The sequence below is a fragment of the Bufo bufo genome, chromosome 1 (assembly GCF_905171765.1).
Source record: "Bufo bufo chromosome 1, aBufBuf1.1, whole genome shotgun sequence".
Taxonomy (NCBI): Eukaryota; Metazoa; Chordata; class Amphibia; order Anura; family Bufonidae; genus Bufo; species Bufo bufo.
This window is the reverse complement of record NC_053389.1, coordinates 351663315-351684834: the sequence shown is the minus strand read 5'-3', so window position 1 is coordinate 351684834 and position 21520 is coordinate 351663315. Positions and strand designations below refer to the sequence as shown.

Below are 21520 nucleotides of genomic sequence, written 5' to 3'. Positions count from 1 at the left end.
TCATACCACGAAGGAACATAATTACTGGGTGTAGTGCATAAATATTGTCGACATATGTTGTTAAATTGCGAGTATTGTGTCCAGGTCCAGGGTACCCGCCGGAAGTTGTCCTTCATAGATGACAGGTCTGGGATCTCACGCTTTACTAACAGATCTCCTATTGCTACATCCCCCAAAGCAGCCCACATTCCCATTTCGTCACTGAAGTCCTCTTTAACCAGGTAAGGTAGAAATTTAATGGGCGTCAAGGGGGAGATACAACCAGTGGGATGTAAAAATTCCGACATTTTATGCCAAGAGTCAGCCACCCCTTTAAGTAATGTAGGAACCTTAATACCCCTCTGGTGTTTTTGGCCTACAGCCCACAACATAGCTATCCCTCTGGGTCCCAACAGCTTCCTCGCTATTTGACAGCCCATCTTATCCACTTTTAGATTTATGATCTCAGAATGCAACCTCATTTGAATTGCTCTATAATAACTATTCCCATCTGGCAATCCAAACCCACCTTTATGTTTGGGAAGTATTAATTGCTTATAAGCAATCCTGGGTTTAGCTTGATTCCACACGAACGAGGAAAAGGTTCTCCTTATTTGGCCTAGAAATTGACAGGGTAGAGCTATCGGTAAAGTCTGCATTAAGTATAGTAATTTGGGCAAAATATAAGTTTTAATAACATTTTTTCTCCCTAACCATGTCAGAAAAGGAATTTTAAGTTCTTTTAGTTGCAGCTTAATGCTCTCTAGTAACTTGGGGTAATTCTGGGAGAAGAGTTTATCTGGGTGCCTCGTTATTTGAACTCCAAGGTAATCTAAACTCTCCACTTTCCACTGGAAGGGGTAGTGTGCTTTAAGATGAGTCACAGTAGACTGTGGAGTGTTAACCCCCAATGCTACACATTTAGCTAAATTTATTTTAAAGTTAGACAAATTCCCAAATTTGGTGCTATCCCTGCACTCCCTTCCACCCACAAAGCCTGACTGTTCGGGCGAGATCAAGTTCTTAAGAAGAGGGGATATTCTGTAGGCTAAGACCTTTGCCCATAACTTAACATCAGCGTTAAGCAATGAAATTGGCCTGTAGCTAGCAGGCAGGTCAGGGTCCTTCCCTGGTTTTGGTAAAATTGTAATATGGGCTTCTAGTGCCTGTTTAGGTAATGGGGTTCCATTTAACAGTGAGTTAAAGAGAGATACAATATGAGGGCCTAATATTGGGAAAAACTTTTTATAATACGCTACCGTCAGTCCGTCAGGTCCCGGGCTTTTCCCTTTTGGTGTTGATTTTAGGACTTTCTCTACTTCTTGTAGCAGTATTGGGGAAATTAAGTTCTCACTTTCCTCTGCAGACAACGACGGCAAACCTAATTCCTGCAAAAAGATATCTGTCCTTCCTTGCCTAACTAGCTGTTCCTCAATAGTCTCTCCCTTCCTCAGATTATACAGTTCATGATAATATTTAGTGAAAACATTGGAAATTTCTCCAGGGTCCACCGTGGTCTTCCCTGATTGAGTCACCATTTGCTTAATAAAGGTCTGCTCAGTTAGTTTTTTGATCATGGCGGACAAGACTCTGCTGCCCCTGTTCCCATGTATATAGTGTTTGTGCTTCACCCTTAAATAGGCTTTTGCCACTTTAACATTTAACAGTGCCTTAAGTTCCTGTCTAAGCCTTATGAGTGTCTCAAGGTCCTTAATTGCCAAAGATCTTTTATGGGTTCTCTCCACTTGGGAGATACGGGACAGTAGTTCAGTCAGTTGCTTTGTCCTTTCCCTTTTTAGATATGCCACTAAAGCTATAAATTCGCCTCTTATAACCGCCTTATGTGCTTCCCACGTAATAGCAGGTGTGGTTGCAGTGTTTACATTAAGATCAAAGTACTCCTGCAGTTTCTTAGTGATAGTGTTTACCTCAGATTGGGTGTCAAGTAACGTATGGTTCAATCTCCATGACCATTCTTTCCCTCTTGTGTTAGGGACCTGTAAGGCACATTGTACCATTGCATGATCAGAAATCGCTATGCAATCTATATCCGCCGATTGTACCAATGACAGACTGGTGTCTTGGATCATAATATAATTCAGTCTCTGGTACGATTTATGTGGATTAGAATAGAAGGTATAGTCCCTTTTGTCCCCATGAACCGATCTCCAAACATCCACCACAAGGATATCCTGCAGGCGAGTCTGTAAAGACTTCAGTGCCCTAAATGATATAGCCGATTTTTTGGATGAGGAATCCAGTAACGGATTTAGGGTCAAATTAAAATCCCCTCCAATAATTAACCCACCAGAGGCAAACACGGCTACTTTATCTAAAGTTTCAATGAGCCAGTGGACTGTTTTCGTGTTTGGCGCATATAGATTGCATATCGCATACTTAGCATGTCCTATCTCGCAATTTAGTAGTAGGTATCTGCCTCCAGGATCTGCCAATTGTGAATGTAGGCTGAATGGAACATTTTTCTTGATCCCTATGCTCACTCCCTTGGAAGCGGCATTATCGGAGCAAGAATGGTACCAATGATGAAAGGAAGTGTTACTCAAGTTAGGAATATGTCGGGCCGTAAAATGAGTTTCTTGCAGCATAATAACATCAATTGCTGCTTTTTTAATACCTCGGAACACACAACTCCTTTTAATTGGGTTGTTGCAGCCGTGCACATTGTATGTGGCGATATTTAAAACTAAAGGTGCCATTCATATGCCAATATAATGATATAAAACTCCCTGCAAGCATAATTATGACCAGAAGGTGGAGCACCAAACATTTGCTGAAAATAACTATTAACTGAACATGAAACCTGCATATATAAACCAGGATAAGAAACCCTCAATGAGTTCCTAGTGGTAGAAGGGGGAAGGGAACCAAGTAACATCAGTAAACCCTGATCGGCCTAGACTCTCCTATTAGCCTAGTTGTAGATAATAAAGGTGAGTTTTATCTACCCAAATATAATACTGCCATGAGGGCAATAACATTGCTCAGCATACTTTTTCATTTTTGAAGTATTGAATAATATCTTCATAAGCATATGCATACATATTAGGATAAAGAGCATATATATAGCATATATAGAGCAAATATGAGCATAAGGGAGAAGAAGGGAGAAGGAGGGGGAGGGGGGAAGAGAATTGCATTAAATAAGTATTTCAATCATCACTGTCCCCTTATGCTCACTGGATCGCAAACGTCCTTGACGTCTTCTGCTTCAGGTGTCTATATCTCTGTTCGCCATCTTCCTGTTGCCGCCGGTTCTCTGTTGCTTCGGTTTCTGCCAGGAAGAAGCTTGAGGTAATGGTGGGAGCTCTTCCTCTGAGGGCACAGGTAACCAAGAAGGAATGTCCACCGGTGTCAGGTCTGACATCTTCCAAAATGGCGTCAAATCCGCAGGTGTCCTGACTGTGAACCGGCGGTTCCCCGCCGTGATCAGAATGCCAAATGGGAACAACCACCTATAAGGCAATTTTGAGGACCGGAGAAGATCCGTTAGCGGTTTAAGCAGCCTTCTCTTCTGAAGCGTGGAGGTCGCTAGATCTTGGTATATTTGAATGCTTCTCCCTTGTAAGTGTATTTCTCCTTTGGCCCTTGCTTTTTGCAGGATATCCTCTGTGTCCCTGTAGCTCAGCAGACCGCAGATAATATCTCTAGGATTTTCAGCTGAGCCGGGTTTTGGCCGCAAGGCTCTATGCACTCTTTCTACTGTGACTCCTTCAGCCCTTTCAGGCCCCAGTAGTGAAGTGAAAAGTAGGCCCATAGTGCTCATCAGATCCTCCTTCTCCTCAGCTTCTGGCAACCCTCTGATTCTTATGTTGCACCGTCGGCTCCTATTCTCTTGGTCCTCCATCTGTAGGAGCAAGCTGTTCATAGCTCTAGTGTGTGCCGCCAGGGTGTCTTTCACCGCCGTATCGAAAGTTAGCATAGCTTCTTGCACCTGCTCTAAGGCCTCCACTCTGTCTCCTATATGGCGTACATCCGCTTTGATGGTAGCGAGGTCAGCTGCAATCGGGGCTAGCGCTTTGTGCAGTGCTTCCTCCAGAAAATTTCTGGTGAGTAATGCTGACTCGTCTCCAGGACATGCCCCACATACCTCTGCCATTTCAGTATGTTGACCCTCTTGGCTCAGGTCTCCGGACGTGTCGTCCTCCCCATGCCGCTTCTGCGCCATCTTGCCTGCGCGTGCTGATGTCTGGGGAGCCGATTTCTGGAAGTATTTTTCCATATCGGGTTGCTGCGGAAGATCCCGCTTCTGATCTGTGGAGGTTCTAGCAGAATCCTTTGGCTGGATTTTCATTTCTGCTCTCGGGTAGTGCTGTTAGAAAGGCTATAGGGAATCTAGTGGCGGGAGCTCCGCTCTTAAGCAGCCGCCATCTAGCTCGATCAGGCCACGCCCCAATACAGTATAAGATTTGATGTATTTTATGTGTGGTAATTGACTAGCCACATGGATTTTAAAATCTACAGCATGTCAACTATTTGTGCAATTCTGTACCTTGAATATAGTGGTTTTCCCCATAGACTTAAAAGGGGTTGTTAACAAACAGAAAATCCGCAAAAAAAACAACTAAAAATGCACCAAAACTGTGATGAACAGAGTGGATAAATGTGCATTTTTATTATAGTTTTAGGGTGGATTTCCTGCAGATTTTCAACATAAAAATCTGCAACGTGTGCCTGTATTCTTAAGGTTTATCTGTAAGGTGAATAAAAACATTAGAAAACATGAGTTTCAAACCTTCTTTAAAAATAAATTGGTGTTTGGATTGTCATCCCATTGTGCACATCCTGTCTATAATATATACAGTATCACAGCTGACCAAAAATCCATACATGTCTGTTCCATGGCTTGGGGACCGCAAATTTCACCGTCCGCGTGGCTCACGCGGACGGATGCAGACAAAACTTGAATGGGTCCTTGAACCATCCTCACCGCAAAAAAATGGAACAACTTCTATTTTTGGCGGTGTGGATGCACTGGCCGAAATACCACAAAGGAACTCCATAATGCTTCCGTGGCCTTCCACTCCGTATCTCCACACTGTAGCTTCCGGATTGCAAACCCATTCAAGTGAATGGGTCCGCATCTGTGATACGGTGCAAACATGGCTAGTGCCCATATATTGCGAACCTGCTGTTTACGGGCTGCAATAAGGACAATGGCCGTGTGCATGAGCCCTTAAGCAGACTACACCATTTCATAGACATTCCTATTTTGGAATCCTTCTGAACCTGTGTCTTGTAATATTCGTTCTTTACAAAATGTAATTAGAGTATTTTTCACTTGATAAAGTCCTTTTTGGTACATAAGAAAAGAGATTATTGCACATTATGTTCTTAATAGAGAACTGTATTACTACAGCAATAATTATACTTACCTGCGGGCCTCAGGCTGACGTCGGCTCGGCGATTTTCAGCATTTCCGGGTCTGCATCATGGCGATTTCGGGGGCATCTTGTGGCGATTCATTATCAGATGGTGCAGCAGAACAGCGTTTTTTTTCCGGTTCGAGGGAGTCACTGCTAATGCGGTAGGATCGGGGCTTGGTGGGGGTGGGTCATGTGGCGATCCGTGCAGGTGGCGGTCGGGGGTTGTCCGTTCAGCAGGGGTCAGGCTATCGTTATTAGGGTTTGTTGTTCGGCTTGTAGGAGGGTTTACTGACGGCGATCACGGTCAGATGCTCCTGTTGCACGCAGATGGGGGTTGTGGTCTGTTCTTTAGAAGTTGACCCAGCGTTCCGCTAACATTCAGTGGTCTGCGCAGGTCATGCACACTGGGGTTATTTTCTGTTCCGGCTTCTAAGTGTCCGCGCATCAGTGGACTGCGCAGCGCATGGGCACTGGGGTTGTTTTGTTTCAACAAATAGATGTTAGGAAATCAGCAAATATATGATTAGATAGATCTCTTGATGTACTTGCAGTGTGAAATACATATATTTATCTACATATCACCATGGTCTGATAACAGGGTATGGGGTCTTCCCAGGAGGAGAATATACGACGTGATTATTAGGTTGTCTGTAAGAAATGACAATGATCATAAATAATATTTCAATCATGTCACATCTGTGTCTGACATCTCCCTACACATTCCTGATGTCTTATATCTGAACTGATACAGGGCGAGTCTGCGGTTGTTGTGACTGTTGATCCATAGTCAGTGGGACGGTTCTTAGTTACATTTTCCTGCTTCTTACAAATTGGGCGTATGCGTTTGTCTGTCAGGACAAGGGAGCGGCACTCAGAGTTCAGTCAAACCGGGTGTGTATTGTTGCACCTACTTACTGGTCACATTTCAGGGTCTTGTTGATTAACCGTTACGTAATGCATTCTCTGCTGTGGTCGGGCAGTTTTGTGTCGTGTCACTGCTACGGCTGGCCAGAGGGTAGGTATGGTCTTGATGGTTGAAGTCAATGTTGGGCTGCACTAGGCTTCACCCAGGTTCGTCATGGTTGCTCAAAACCTGTCATGACTATAGGCACAATGTTACGAAGTCTGTCACGACTACAGGCACGAGGGGAGGATGTTAATTTAGCGTAGTTACTTATAGCAACGCATGAGGTCCTTGATAATAAGACGATAGCGTGTGGCGAAGTGTCCATTATTCTAAAGTCTAAAGATGTTAGACTCAATAGGAAGCTGTTGCAGAATTTGTTCTAGCGTTTATTTTATTTTGTGATGTTGTCTGTTCAGTTAGCCCACATAGGAGGCAGGAGTTGGATCTTTATTTATATAAGATGGTGGATTTAGGGCATAAATACGGTGGTATGGCTTTTTATGACTAGTGTTGAGTGCGAATATTCGAATATCGATGTTTTTTTTGCGAATATCGGCACTTCGCTAATTTGCGAATATTTCGAATATAGTGCTATAAATTCGATATTTCGAATATTTATTTTTTAATTTTTTTATTGTTATATTTTTTTCTTTCCCACTTCCCAAAAGTAGTTCTTACCTGTCCTTATGATTCCTGGCTGCTCCAGTCAGTGCCCGTTGCCGCTTCTGACGACTTCCGTGCTTATGGAGTGTCCCCATCACCATGGGAACGTCTCCATACTAGAATGTACTGTCGGATTTGAGAATTACGTTGAAATCGCTATTCGATTAATTCAAGTTATAATAATCGAATTGCTATTTCAACTTAGCACTGCTATATTCCATATTAGGCTAGAATTAACGAATATGGAATATAGCAGTGCTAAGTTGAAATCGCAATTTGATTATTATAACTTGAATTAATCGCATTACTATTACAACTTGGACCTGGTTTACTATGGTTGGCTTGGTAGAATTAACGAATATGACCAATCTATTCGTCATATTCCTCAAAACGAAGACAATAAAGTATTCTGCATCTTCGTTTTAGCTCCATATTAGTCAACTTCGCTAATTCTAGCAATCAAATAGGAAAGTTGACTATTGAGACAGCTAATTCGAATTATAATAATCGAATTGCGATTTCAACTTAGCACTGCTATATTCCATATTCGTTATTTCTAGCCTAATATGGAATATAGCAGTGCTAAGTTGAAATCGCAATTCGATTATTATAACTTGAATTAATCGAATTGCGATTTCAACTTAGACCTGGTTTACTATGGTTGGCTTGGTAGAATTAGCGAATATGACGAATGTATTCGTCATATTCCTCAAAACGAAGATAACAAAGTATTCTCCATCTTCGTTTTAGCTACCTATTCGTCAACTTCGCTAATTCTAGCAATCAAATAGGAAGGTTGACTATAGAGACAGCTGTGTTTAATTCGCTATGCGATTATATTACTTAGCTTTTTTTTTTTTATAAATAGAATCATTATAATAATCAAGTATTTAACTATTCAATAAAAAAAAAAAAAAAGCAAAAGTAATATAATCGCATAGCGAATGAAACTTAGCTGTCTCTATAGTCAACTTTCCTATTTGATTGCTAGAATTAGGGAAGTTGACAAATAGGTGGCTAAAACGAAGATGGAGAATATTTTGTTATCTTCGTTTTGAGGAATATGACGAATTCATTCGTCATATTCGTCATCTTCGCTAATTCTAGATATCAAACCAATAGCAAAGTAGCCTTAAGTTAAAATCGCAATACGTGATTATTTTAATCGCATATTAATCACGATAACTAGAATAATGACGAATATTCGATTTCGACGAATATGAAACGAATATTCTATCGAATATTCGCGAATTTCGTCGAAATCCAATATGGCACCTGCCGCTCATCACTATTTATGACTATCACCGTTCATTTTCAGCCAAGGCAGCAGCCACTCTGGCTCAGTTCCAACATGTCAGCGATTGGTCTAATGTCGACACCGAGTATTTCTGCCGCCACTTCGCGGTCTTAAAGCCCCGGCGTGTGCTACGTGTAGTTCCTACTCGCATACAGCTGAATGATGTTCCAGTCTTAATATACCGACAGAGATCTTACAGACTAGGAGCATTCCAGGTCCATCGCCTAGCAATAGCAGGGTTGTTTCAGGGATGGATAAATTGGGCCGACCAATTAAGTATCTTGGTAGGTCACAAGTTTGTAATAATTTAAATTTTACGCGTGTCACTACAGTCAGTGTAGGTTGCTACACTTGTGTTCCATATGTTTTAGGGCTCATCCCCGTGTCACTTGCCCTCAGAGGAACAACCACACAGCATGACTAAGCGTGGTAGACTCTGAACTGCTTAATTGTTATTTAAGAGATCATCTGGAGCCCGGCTGGGTTAAATATGTGGTGGAAGGCTTGATTAAGGGATTTAATACGGATTTGGTTTCGCTACCTCTGTCTTTTTATGAGTGTAGGAACCTGCTGTCAGCCCTTTAAAGACCCAGGGTCAGTCTCAGAGCTGATTCAGACAGTTAGATAAGGGGTATTTGATAGGTCCATTAAGTCAGCCCCCCTTTGACTGTTGCAGGGTAAACCCTGTGGTGGTGGTAAATTCTCCAATAAAAAGGTTAATTTACGATTTGTCAGCACCACATTCCTTACCTATCTCTAGTCTGAACTCATTGATACCATCAGAGGAGTTCTCTATGAAGTACTCTTCCATTAACGAGGCTATTCAGGTGATAATTCTTTTAGGTAAAGTTACTCCCGTTACAGCCTGAGTTATGGCACGGTATAAGGTAGGAAGGTCTGTATTATTTTTCTAATAAGTTGACCTTCGGTTAAAAATCCAGTCCATAGTTATTTGACCAATCTGCTAAGGCCCTGCACTGGATTTTGGCTAATAGATTCCATGCCAATCATGTCATTCATTACTTGGATGAATTTTAATCGAACCCCCGTCACAAGCCCCTCGAGACCTGCATACGTTAAGTTCCGTATTCGAAGATCTCAGAGTACCAGTGGCACCGAATAAGATGAAGGGCCCTGGTGCTTAAATTACCTTCTTGGGGCTACAGCTGGATACAGTAAAGGTGCAGGCCAGTCTTCCCCAAGATAATTAATTGTGCAGAATCAGAGAGGTGGTACAAAGGTTAGCATATGTTGGGGTCACCACGAGGGGGAACCTCCAGTCCCTCCTGGGCATGATGAATTTTGCTATGTGTATTATTCCTCAAGGGAGGATGTTTATTTCTAGGCTTCTGAAGCTGCTTCCTTCAGCCCCAGAACAAGAGAGTTCAGTCCATTTAGATCAACAATCTACGGCCGATTTACTTATGTGGGACACCTTTTTGACACAGTGGAATGGTATTTCTTTGTTTGTTCCTGCAGTGTCAAATCAGTCCCCCTTAGTCTATACAGATGCGGCTTCGTCAGTAGGGTTAGCTGCCATATATGGGAGACACTGGTTTGCAAGTCCTTGGCCACCTGAGGTAGCGAACATTCCGGGGTTCAGTCAGTCATCCCCATTATTCGAGATATACCCAATAGTGGGGGAAGCACATGTCGGGGGTATGTAGTGGAGAAACCGTACAGTTTTGTTCTTGACGGATAATGCTGTTACTGCAGACATTCTTATGAAGGGCAGATCAAGTTCCATAGAGATAATGTCGTTTGGCTGGCACTACAGCATGGGTTTCATTTCATTTGTACACATATTAGTGGTGAAAAGAATGTTGCAGCATATGCTCTGTCCCGGCTTAACTTTCAGCTGTTCTTCCAGGTATTCCCAGGGGCAGTCTCCTTGCCGACGCCAACTCCTCATCACAGTCAACTGGTGATGGACTAGCGTTGCACCTCGCTACAGCTAGGAGTCTTGTTGCTAAGTCTTTGTCCAGCAACACGTTTAGAGTATATAAGACTGCTTGGGTGTTGTTCAACAAGTTTAAGGAAACTTACCCACCTGGTGGCACGGGCACATATCCTACTTAATGGCTTTTGTTGCTTTTTGTCACTCTCACCTCAAGTTAGCGCATAACACCATCAAATTATATCTTGCTAGCATACAGCATCACTGTTATGTCCAACACCCCGATCAGCCGTCTCTTTTTTTTCAGCACATCCTATCAAAGCCTTGTTGAAAGGGCATTCAGAAGGTGACTGCTAAAAACCATCTTACTTGGCAGCCATTGTCAGGGTGGATGTTTAGATCTTTGTCTGACTTGTTGCAGAACAAGCCCTTCGGCCATAGCACTAGTCTGTTGATTGAAACTGCCATGTATTTGAGTTTCTACGGTTTCCTCAGGCCTAGCGATTTTACACGTTCCACTTCATCTAAAGCGCTCTTATGTAAAGGACAACTTGTGTGGCGCAACACATGTTATGGTATAACTTTGGGTTCTTCTAAAACAGCTCAGCCTGGGGAACTGGTCGGAAGTATTTTGCCACCGGTAACACTTGTTGCCTGGTTAGGGTCCTTCGTGAGTGGCTGGAGTTAGTCGGGGCTGCTTCAGCGGACTCGCCGTTGTTAGCCTTTAATGCTGCACCCCTCAGTACTCAGACCTTCATGAAATACATTTGTGTATTGTTAGTGAATATGGGGGTCAATCCTATGTCGATTACGGGCCACTCCTTCAGAATTGGAGCGGCGTTGGCTGCCTCCTAAAACAACGTCCCGGTGCATGTTATTAAGAGGTTGGGTAGATGGAAATCATCCTGCTATGTACGATATATTCCAGACCCTCATCGTGAAATGTCTCTTGCATTTCAGAAGTTGGTGATGTAACGGTATGTTTATATAAATATTTTCAGAATCTAAGGTCTGTTTATTTTTGGCCTCTTTAGGCTGCCCTACTACAGCAGTTGTGGCATAACTCTACTGCTAAGCATAGCTAGGGTGAGATAGGTTACGTACTTTCTGATATCCGATCACAAGTAATAGGCAAATTCATTTGCCATATTTGTGGGAGGGGAGGCTGATTAACGGCCCTATTTATACTCACTTGAGGGTCTCAGGCTAATGTCGGCTCTGCGATTTTCACCCACCCACACCATCTTACAATCATTTCATATTAGGGTTGCACCCTTTAGGCTGCCCTACTAAAGCAGTTGTGGCATAACTCTACTGCTAAGCGTAGCTAGGGTGAGATAGGTTAGGTACTTTCTGATAGCCAAATATATATACTGTATATATTCTACATTAATGTTGACAAAACAAGCATAACTAATAAAATAATAAACAGTAATGCTGGGTAGTGTGTGTAGATAAAAAACATTTATCTACATTTATCTTTTAACCATACTGCTCATACAGATATTAATGTTTTAAGTCAATGTAGTGTTTTTATATTTTGTTATAAAAATTTGATATAAAAAAAGGATTTATTTTCACAGTGAAAATTATCTGGTGAGATGGGGAAGTAAAGGATTTCCTAAAGAAATAGACATGCTGAACAATTTAAAAGTCGTTTTTACGGTAAGCACAGAACTTACTTTTAAGAAAATAAGAAAAAACATTTACTAAATAACTTCTGTTAGTGATTGCTGATTTGTAACACAATGTTGTCAATCTTAGACATATCCACACACATTATATATATATATATATATATATACACATACATACATACACATATTACACAAACACACATTTAACCCCTTCATGACGATATGCTGTGTTTGGTTTTCACAACATTTGGTTATAGGCAAACATCTTTACTTTGGTCTGGTCTGCGCAAAGAACATTGTTCTAGAAGTCTTGTAGTTTGTCGAGATGCAACTTTGCAAACTTAAGCCGTGTTGCTATATTATTTTTAGAAAGAAAAGGCTTTGTCCAGGCAACCCTTCCAAAAGTTATGTTTGCTGCATCAGGAAGGGGTTAAAGGGGTTTTCCAATCTGTCAAGTTGGAAAACCACTTTAAGGGTCCATTCACACGTCCGTTTTTTCTTTCCTGATCTGTTCCGTTTTTTCTGGAACAGATCTGGACCAGATCTGGACCCATTCATTTTCAATGGGTCCTGGAAAAAAACGGACAGCACAATGTGTGCTGTCCGTTTCCGTTGTTCCGTTCCGCATGTCCGTTTAAATATAAAACATGTCTTATTCTTTTCCTGAAAAATCAGATCCTGGTACAATGCAAAGTCAATGGATCCGCAAAAAACGGAAGACATTCGGATGTCATTACGTATGTCATCCGTTTTATACGGAATCCGTTCCTGGAAATTACATTTAAATATATATTTTTTTTTTAAAGAAATCCAAACAACTTTATTTGCTTATTGAAATTTATACATGTTTCCGTTCTTTGCGGATCCGCAAAAAACGGATGACATACGGATGACATACGGAAACATTTTCAGGAACAACGGATCCGCAAAAAACGGACAGAAAATCGGATTATAGAAAAATACTGACGTGTGAATGTAGCCTAAGTGTGCTACCATATCCTGCCTAAAAAAAAGCCCTGTGTGCCTGTGCTGTGTCCATGCGTGTGTGCTGATTTGTTAAGTGCGCATGCGTGGCGCGCCGGCCAATAGAATCACAGTGCACCACACGCCGCCTGGATCGCCCACATCAGCGCGCCACCGTCCAATAAAAACATGGAGTGTATGGAGTATAATGTATAAACACAAACTATAATAATTAATTGCAAAATAAAAAAGCATTTTAAGTAAAGTATATTTTAAAGACTCTATAGTACAGTGGTGGCGAACCTATGGCACAGGTGCCAGAGGCGGCACTGGGAGCCTCTCTGTGGACACCTGTACCCTGGAAAAAGTCTATGGTGTAACAAATATGTCTTAGACTTTTCCTGCCATTCATTAGCGCAGTTTGTAATAAATAAGTGGGTTTTGAGCTACAGTTTGGGCACTCGGTCTGTAAAAGGTCTGCCACCACTGCTATAGTATCTTATTTTCCTGTCCATAAATAACCCTGCTTAGAAACAGGAGCATAGTGACCATCTGGCCATTAGTACAGTCCTTGATGCGTTTTGATGCGTTTTTCACGTGCGTGATAAAAAACGGAAGGTTTACAAACATCTCTTAGCAACCATCAGTGAAAAACACATTGCATCCGGACTTACTTCCGGATGCAATGCGTTTTTCACTAAAGTCCCATTCGCTTTTATGGGGCCAGGGGTGCGTGAAAAACGCAGAATATAGAACATGCTGCGTTTTTCACGTAACGCAGAACTGATGCATGAAAAAAGACACTCATGTACACAGACCCATTGAAATGAATGGATCAGGATTCAGTGAGGGTGCTATGCATTCACGTCACGCATTGCACCAGCACGGAAAACTCTCTTGTGTGAAAGGGGCCTAACTGTTTCACTACCAGAGATTTTGGACATTTTGAACCTTTGGTAGCCAGGACCATTTTTGCCCTTTTTCAGAAAACTGTATGCACCATGCTTCCTAAAAACAATTGCTCCCCTTAAGTAGAGTTCATACATACCACTTAGGTCAATATCTGCATGCACACATCTATAAAATCACCAGAATGGGAAAGACAACAAATCTGGTTTTAAAGAGTATGTTCATCAAAAAAAGACTTTAGTTAAGGCTAATAAAGTTTCTATTTTCGGGTATTGAGATCCATCATAGGGTCTCAATACCGGAAAAAAAACGCTTCCGTTTTGTCCCCATTCATTGTCAATGGGGACAAAACCTTACTGAACAGAACGGAATGCTCCAAAATGCATTCCGTTCCATTTGGTTGTGTTCCCATACCGGAGAGTGATGTGATGCGGAGCAAGATGAATCCGTCATGACCCACAATGCAAGTCAATGGGGACGGATTTGTTTTCTCTGACACAATAGAAAATGGATCCGTTCCCCATTGTCTTTTAATGGAGGCACTATTAACCCCCCAAAAAACATGATAATCAATCTAGACAGCCCATACGCATCATCGTCATTTTGGATAGCACTCATGTGGAGGTCAGAATGATCATCAGAAAATATTGGGGAATCTTATGTAATGACCCAGATCTAGAGGAAGTTATTGGCCCCTATCCAAAAATCACATATAAGAAGGGGCTTCGCATGTGATCAAGTCCTAGTCACAAAAAGCTTCAGATCTGCCAACTAGTGTTGATCAAGCACCAAAGTGCTCTGGTCGAACACCTCGGGATGCTCCGGTGCTCTACCGAGCACCCGAGCACAATGGAAGTCAATGGGAGAACCCGAGCATTAAACCAGGCACCCCCTGCTCTGAAGAGGGGAGGGTCTTTCGTTCATAGGAAAAGGTCATAAATTGATGGAAACACCACCGAAATGGTTCGGGAACAGCATGGGGAGGATGTTTGGATGCATCTTGGACTCCCAGGTTGCTGCTGGGAACAATGTTGTCCGAGTAGTACGGTAGTGAGCCAAATTAGGGGGACTGGTAGGTAGAAATACCCTCCAGGTCTCACCTATTTGAAATATACCCTTTTGGGCGCCAATAGCAGTTGATCGTTAATGGTTGGTATTTGGGCTTTGTATTTGTAAAAAGAGCAAATTTTTAAGGTGTAGGGGTGTGTACAGAGGTATCAATGTGTGTGGTAAAGACACATATATATATATACGCACATATAAAACCTGCACAAAAAGTCTGCAAAAAGGATTAAAAGATAGGTAGGATCACTGCAAACCGTCTCGAGTGTCTAAGAGACCGTGTTCTGCAATATCGTACACTGTATAGTATGGTACAGTATGTAAATGAATAGGTTAAAAATCTGTATAAAAGGATACCAATATATATATTAAAATAATATATTTAAAATAATGTGGTATCGTGGGTTCAGTTACTCACTTCACGGGGGGGGGGGTTTACCAGGATAAGCATAATACACCTGTAAACCGAGTACCCCCCCCAGCCTGGATCGCTTGTAGAGTTTTAACGGATGAAGGCAGCCAATCACACGGGTGCTTCTCTTCAAAGGTCTTTATTGCATGTACATATAAATCCGGCTCAACGCGTTTCGGGACAGGCACGTCCCTTCATCAGGATTTATATGTACATGCAATAAAGACCTTTGAAATCGATTTTAGAGGAAAAATAGTTAGGAAACATTCTTTCCTGTATATTTATTTGTATATAAAGTGCAAGTGCTGCCAAAAATTACAAGGAAGAGGCACTCTAATACAACCAGAGTAGGAGTCCCACTACCTGAACAATTGTACCACAATGTAAATCAGGCCCTCCTTTATGTGATATACATGTCACATAAAGAAGGGCCTCATTCACATTGTGGTACAATTATTCAGGTAGTGGGACTCCTACACTCATAAAGCCTATGCACTAATTGAAAGGGCTGCCAAAAATTACAAGGAATCAGCACTCCAATACAGCCTTTATTACTCATAAAGGAGGGCATCATACACCCTTGAAAAATTATGATTGATGGCCTGCTGGTGACCCTCAAAAAACATTAGGAGCAAGGGCCTGTTGGTGACCCTCTAAAACATTACGGGCGAGGGCCTGCTGCTGAGCTGACTATCTAAAACATTAGTGGTGAGGGTCTGCTGCTGATCTAAGCATCGAAAAAATTAGGGGCAAGTGCCTGCTGCTGAGCTGACCATTGAAAAAATTATGGTTGAGGGCCTGCTGGTGAGCTGACCCTAAAAAACATTATATGCGAGGGCCTGCACACAGAGAACAGGTACCACAGCGGAAATTGCCAATAGGGATACTACTCCTCAGCTAATTGCTATTTTTGGTAGTCTGGAACCTGCTTCTCACAAGCTTATCCCTAATTGTGTGGCTTCTTCTAAATGATATAATAGGTTTCTGCTCTGTAATTTTAGTCAAGGTTGCATCCCTCCCCAAAATGTCCCAATTTTTACATATAACTGAGCGTATACGTTCCGCCATGGGACTATATTTGAAGGAGAAAGCAAACCTCGAGTCCTCTCTAGTGTCCCCCATTTGTTTTATTCCTTTTCTCTTTTCACGTCCCCGCCTTTCAACAGGTCCTCCTGGGAGAAAGACTGCTCTACTCTTCTCATGTCTTTATCGAGGAGATCTTCTGGATAGCTTGTTTTTGGTATCCACTATTTTTGTTGTTAATGCGCCTAAGTCTGATAAACTGGCCATATGGTACGGCCTTCTTAACATTCCATGGATGGAAGCTGTCGTAGTGGAGCAAGGAGTTGGTCGCCGTGGGCTTACGAAAGCCCTCTGTGACCAACTTGTCGCCCTCAGCCACGACAGCCACATCCAGGAATTGTAGGCTCCTGCCCCCAAAATTCAGGGTAAATGTCATTCCCATGTCATTTGTGTTGAGGTAATTGACGAAGTCCTCGCACTGAGTTTTTGTACCTTCCCATACTATGAAAACATCATCCACAAAGCGTAAATACGCCTTCAACTTGGGTAAAATGGATTGGTGGTCGAGTAAACATACTTGTCCTCCAACCTGGCAAGGTACATATTAGCAAACGTGCAAGATACGGGAGTCCCCATAGCCGTGCCCAGCCTTTGCCTATACCAATCATCTCCAAACTGAAACACATTGTTAGTTAAAATAAACTCAAGTGCCTCACTAATAAAATCACAAAAAATCTGACTTTTTCCAAGGTTGGTCACGATGTCAAGGACTGCCTCTACACCCGCATCATGTGGGATGCGGGTGTAGAGGCTTTCCACATCGAGGGATACCAACTGGTACCCTTCCTGCCAATGTAAATCCTTAAGGGCCAGTAAGAAATCATTGGTGTCTCTGAGGTAAGCAGGAGCGCTTACCAAAGCTGGCCTCAAAAGCCAGTCAACATATTTAGATAAAGGTTCAGTCACTGAGCCAATCCCCGCGACAATGGGACGTCCCGGGGGGTGGCTCAGTGACTTGTGAACCTTTGGTAAAAAGTACCAAGATAGTCTAGTTGGAGATGAGGGGATAAGCTTGTCCAACATATTTTTAGGGAGGAAATCTGCCTCCACGTATTTGGTAACCAAAGACCTGAGCACCTGCTGGGCACTGGGTAGGGGGTCCCCCCGTATCCTCTCGTAAGTGCGGGAATCCTCCAATTGTCGTCGGGATTCCCCTATATAGTAATCTCTGGACATGAGAACGACATTGCCCCCCTTATCCGCCGGATTTACCACCACATCACCTCTAGAACACAGCCACTAGAGGGCTTTACTTTCCTCAGGACTAATGTTAGGTTGTGCCGAGGAGTAAATAACAGCTCTGATGTCTCTCATGACCTGATGCTGAAAAATGTTGATGCTACTGCCGGCGGGCATAGGGGGGCAAAAGGTGGATCTAACTCCACCTGTAAATGGATCCAAAGGGGCATCTTTAGTGGGTTCTAAGGCAGTCTCACTACCCATAAGGAATTCTAGGCAGGTCAATTCATCTATATCAAATTTGGTGGGTATGTGAAATCCTGAGGGATCCGGGGCTAAAGGGATTTCTCCATGCTTAAAGACCACCTTCTGTTTCCCTGAACAATTTATGCAGATGGAGCTTGCGGGTGGCTTTAAACAGGTCTAATTCAAATGTGACAACGTCAAATTGTTCGGTTAGGCTATAACTGTCACGGCTGTATGTGAGCAACAAGAGCATGCACAGAAAATAGAGCTACTGACCGGACCCAAACTAGGGAGGATAAAGGGTGACCCCTGTCAGACCCTCAAAAGCTCTCCCTATGCTGCTAAGCCCATGCCCGGATCCAAATGGTGGAAGGAGGCATGCCCGCGTACCTAAGACTGATGACCACTGTAACCCCTACAATAGTGGAAGGGGCACGGCCACCGGTGCCCTGCTCAGTATATGGAGGGAACCGTGGTCGCCTCGGATCCAGTCAGAAAACACACAGATACACAGCAATGTCTGCACACTTAGCTGAAGGGCTGCAGCCGCAGTGAAGACGGATCCAAAGACAGGCTGGCAATATCCGGAGTACTTGCTGCAGCAGAACACAGGTCCAGTGAAAGGATAGCATACAAGGGAAGATACTCAAGCAAGAGCTACAACCCAAATGAGAAATATAATCCACACCTACAATAGGAGGAGGGGGAATATAAAGGCAGGGAAATCAAACGGAGGAGGAACAGCTGGGAGGAAGGAAACAGAAAATTCCTCCCAGCTCTAGTAGTGACATCATCACAGGGGTGGAGAAACAGAGCTGTGAGAACGTCCCAAAGCTCTGGTAGTGACAGTACCCCCCCCCTCTACGGGTGGACTCCGGACACCCAGGACCCACCTTCTCAGGATGAGCCCTATGAAATGCCCTGATGAGGCGAGTGGCTTTAATGTCCGACACCGGAACCCACATCCTCTCCTCAGGAGCATAACCCTTCCAATGAACGCGGTACTGGAGAGAACTGCGGACAATGCGAGAGTCCACAATTCTGGAAACCTCAAAGTCCAGATTGCCATCAACCAAAATCGGAGGAGGAGGCAAAGAGGAGGGTACCGTGGGCTGGACATATGGTTTTAAGAGAGATCTGTGAAATACATTATGTATCTTGCAAACCCGTGGAAGATCAAGACGGAAGGCAACAGGATTGATGACTGACAAGATTTTATAAGGCCCAATAAACTTGGGACCCAATTTCAAGGAGGGAACCTTCAGTTTAATATTTCTTGTAGACAACCACACCAGATCACCAACACTCAGGTCCGGACCAGGCACACGTCTCTTATCAGCCACACGCTTATACTTCTCACTCATCTTTCTAAGATTACTCTGAATCTTTTGCCAAATGGTAGACAAAGACGAGGAAAATCTCTCCTCCTCAGGCAAACCAGAAAGAGCCCCTCCCGAGAATGTCCCAAACTGCGGATGGAACCCATATGCACCAAAGAATGGCGACTTATCCGAAGATTCCTGACGGCGGTTGTTCAGAGCAAACTCAGCAAGAGGGAGAAATGAACACCAATCCTCCTGGTTCTCTGCCACAAAACAGCGCAAATATGTCTCCAGATTCTGATTGAGGCGCTCAGTCTGACCATTCGACTGCGGGTGAAAAGCAGAAGAGAAGGACAGCCGAACCCCCAGGCGAGAACAGAAAGCCTTACAGAACCTGGACACAAACTGTGTGCCTCTATCGGAAACAATATCAGAGGGAATGCCATGCAATTTAACAATATGGTCGACAAAAGCTTGCGCCAACGTTTTAGCATTGGGTAAACCAGGGAAAGGTACGAAATGAGCCATCTTGCTAAAACGGTCCACCACCACCAGGATCACCGACTTCCCTGAGGAACGAGGAAGATCCGTGATAAAGTCCATGGACAGGTGTGTCCAAGGACGGGAAGGTATGGGTAACGGGAGAAGGGAACCTGAAGGCCGTGAACGAGGGACCTTAGCACGAGCGCACGTCTCACAAGCAGCCACAAAACCCTCCACCGACTTACGAAGAGCCGGCCACCAAAATCTCTGAGCAATGAGATCTACCGTGGCTCTACTGCCGGGGTAACCAGCAAGAACAGTATCATGATGCTCCTTGAAGAGTTTGTGACGTAGCTCAGGAGGCACAAACAACTTCCCAGAAGGACAACGGGCAGGTGCCTCAGTCTGGGCAGCCTGGACCTCGGCCTCCAAATCCGAATATAGAGCAGAAACAACTACCCCCTCCGCCAAAATGGGACCCGGGTCCTCGGAGTTTCCTCCTCCCGGAAAACAGCGAGAGAGAGCATCAGCCTTCACATTTTTGATCCCAGGGCGGAATGTGACGACAAAATTTAATCTGGAGAAGAACAGAGACCATCTGGCCTGTCTCTGATTCATACGCCTGGCCGACTCCAAGTATGCCAGATTCTTATGGTCGGTAAAAACGGTGATAGGGTGCCTGGCCCCCTCCAACCAATGGCGCCATTCCACGAAAGCCAACTTGATGGCCAACAACTCCCTATCTCCCACATCATAGTTTTTCTCTGCCGGGGAGAGTTTTTTAGAGAAAAAGGCACAGGGTCGCCATTTGGCAGGAGAAGGGCCCTGGGACAAAACCGCACCCACACCCACCTCGGAAGCATCCACCTCAACAATAAAAGGTAAGGAAACATCTGGATGCACCAAGACGGGAGCAGATGCAAAACTCTCTTTAATCTTAGAAAAAGCTGCAAGCGCCTCCTCCGACCAAGAGGAAAAATCCGCCCCTTTTTTGTCATGTCAGTGAGGGGTTTGACCACAAAAGGAATAATTCAAAATGAACTTTCTGTAATAGTTCGCAAAACCCAAAAAGCGCATCAATGCCTTGTGATTCTCAGGAAGCTCCCACTCAAGTACAGCACGGACCTTCTCCGGATCCATGCGAAAACCAGAAGCAGAGAGGAGAAAACCCAGAAATTGAATCTCCGATACCATAAAAAGACATTTCTCCAGCTTGGCGTACAATTTATTTTCCCGCAGAGTCTGCAGAACCTGAAAAAGATGATCCTGATGGGTCTGAACATCAGGGGAAAAAATCAAAATATCATCAAGATACACCAATACAAATTTCCCCATTAAATGGTAGAAAATACTGTTAACAAAATGCTGAAAGACGGCCGGAGCATTCATCAGGCCGAAAGGCATAACGAGATTCTCGAAATGCCCGTTAGGGGTATTAAAGGCCGTTTTCCATTCATCCCCCTCTCTGACCCTGACCAGGTTGTACGCGCCTCTCAAATCCAATTTGGAAAAAACCTTGGCCCCAACAATTTGGTTGAAAAGGTCCGGGATCAGAGGAAGGGGATAGGGATCGCGAATCGTGATATGGTTCAGCTCCCTAAAATCTAGGCAAGGTCTCAGAGAGCCATCTTTTTTTTTAACAAAAAAAAAAACAGCGGCAACAGGTGATTTTGAGGGACGAATATGCCCCTTATCGAGACTCTCGGAGATATAGGTGTGCATTGCGATTCTTTCCGGTTGTGAGAGATTGTAGAGGCGAGCTTTTGGCAGCTTGGCGCCGGGAATGAGGTTAATGGGACAGTCAAACTCCCGGTGAGGAGGTAGCTCCTGAACACCGCTCTCGGAAAACACGTCCGAGAAATCAGAGAGAAATGATGGCACAGTTTTAGTAGACACCTCTGCAAAAGTCGCTGTAAGACAATTCTCTCTACAAAAGTCACTCCACTCATTTATTTGCCTTCCTTGCCAATCAATAGTGGGGTTATGTCTAGTGAGCCAGGGTAACCCCAAAACTAGAGGAGAAGGCAATCCGTTAAGGACAAAACAAGATATATCCTCCACATGAGTGTCACCTACAGCTAACCGGATATTGTGAAC

The 21520-nt window shown here is 43.6% G+C and overlaps 1 protein-coding gene across 2 annotated transcripts in view; it reads left to right on the top strand.

The window, feature by feature from the left end:
* The window catches only part of DOCK2 (dedicator of cytokinesis 2), a 1232183-nt gene that overhangs the window by 254290 nt on the left and 956373 nt on the right, over positions 1-21520 (top strand). For both annotated transcript variants that reach the window (XM_040442815.1, XM_040442808.1), the window contains exon 9: positions 11711-11792. In XM_040442815.1, coding sequence (XP_040298749.1) covers positions 11711-11792 — 82 coding nt within the window. The remainder of the gene's footprint in view (positions 1-11710; positions 11793-21520) is intronic.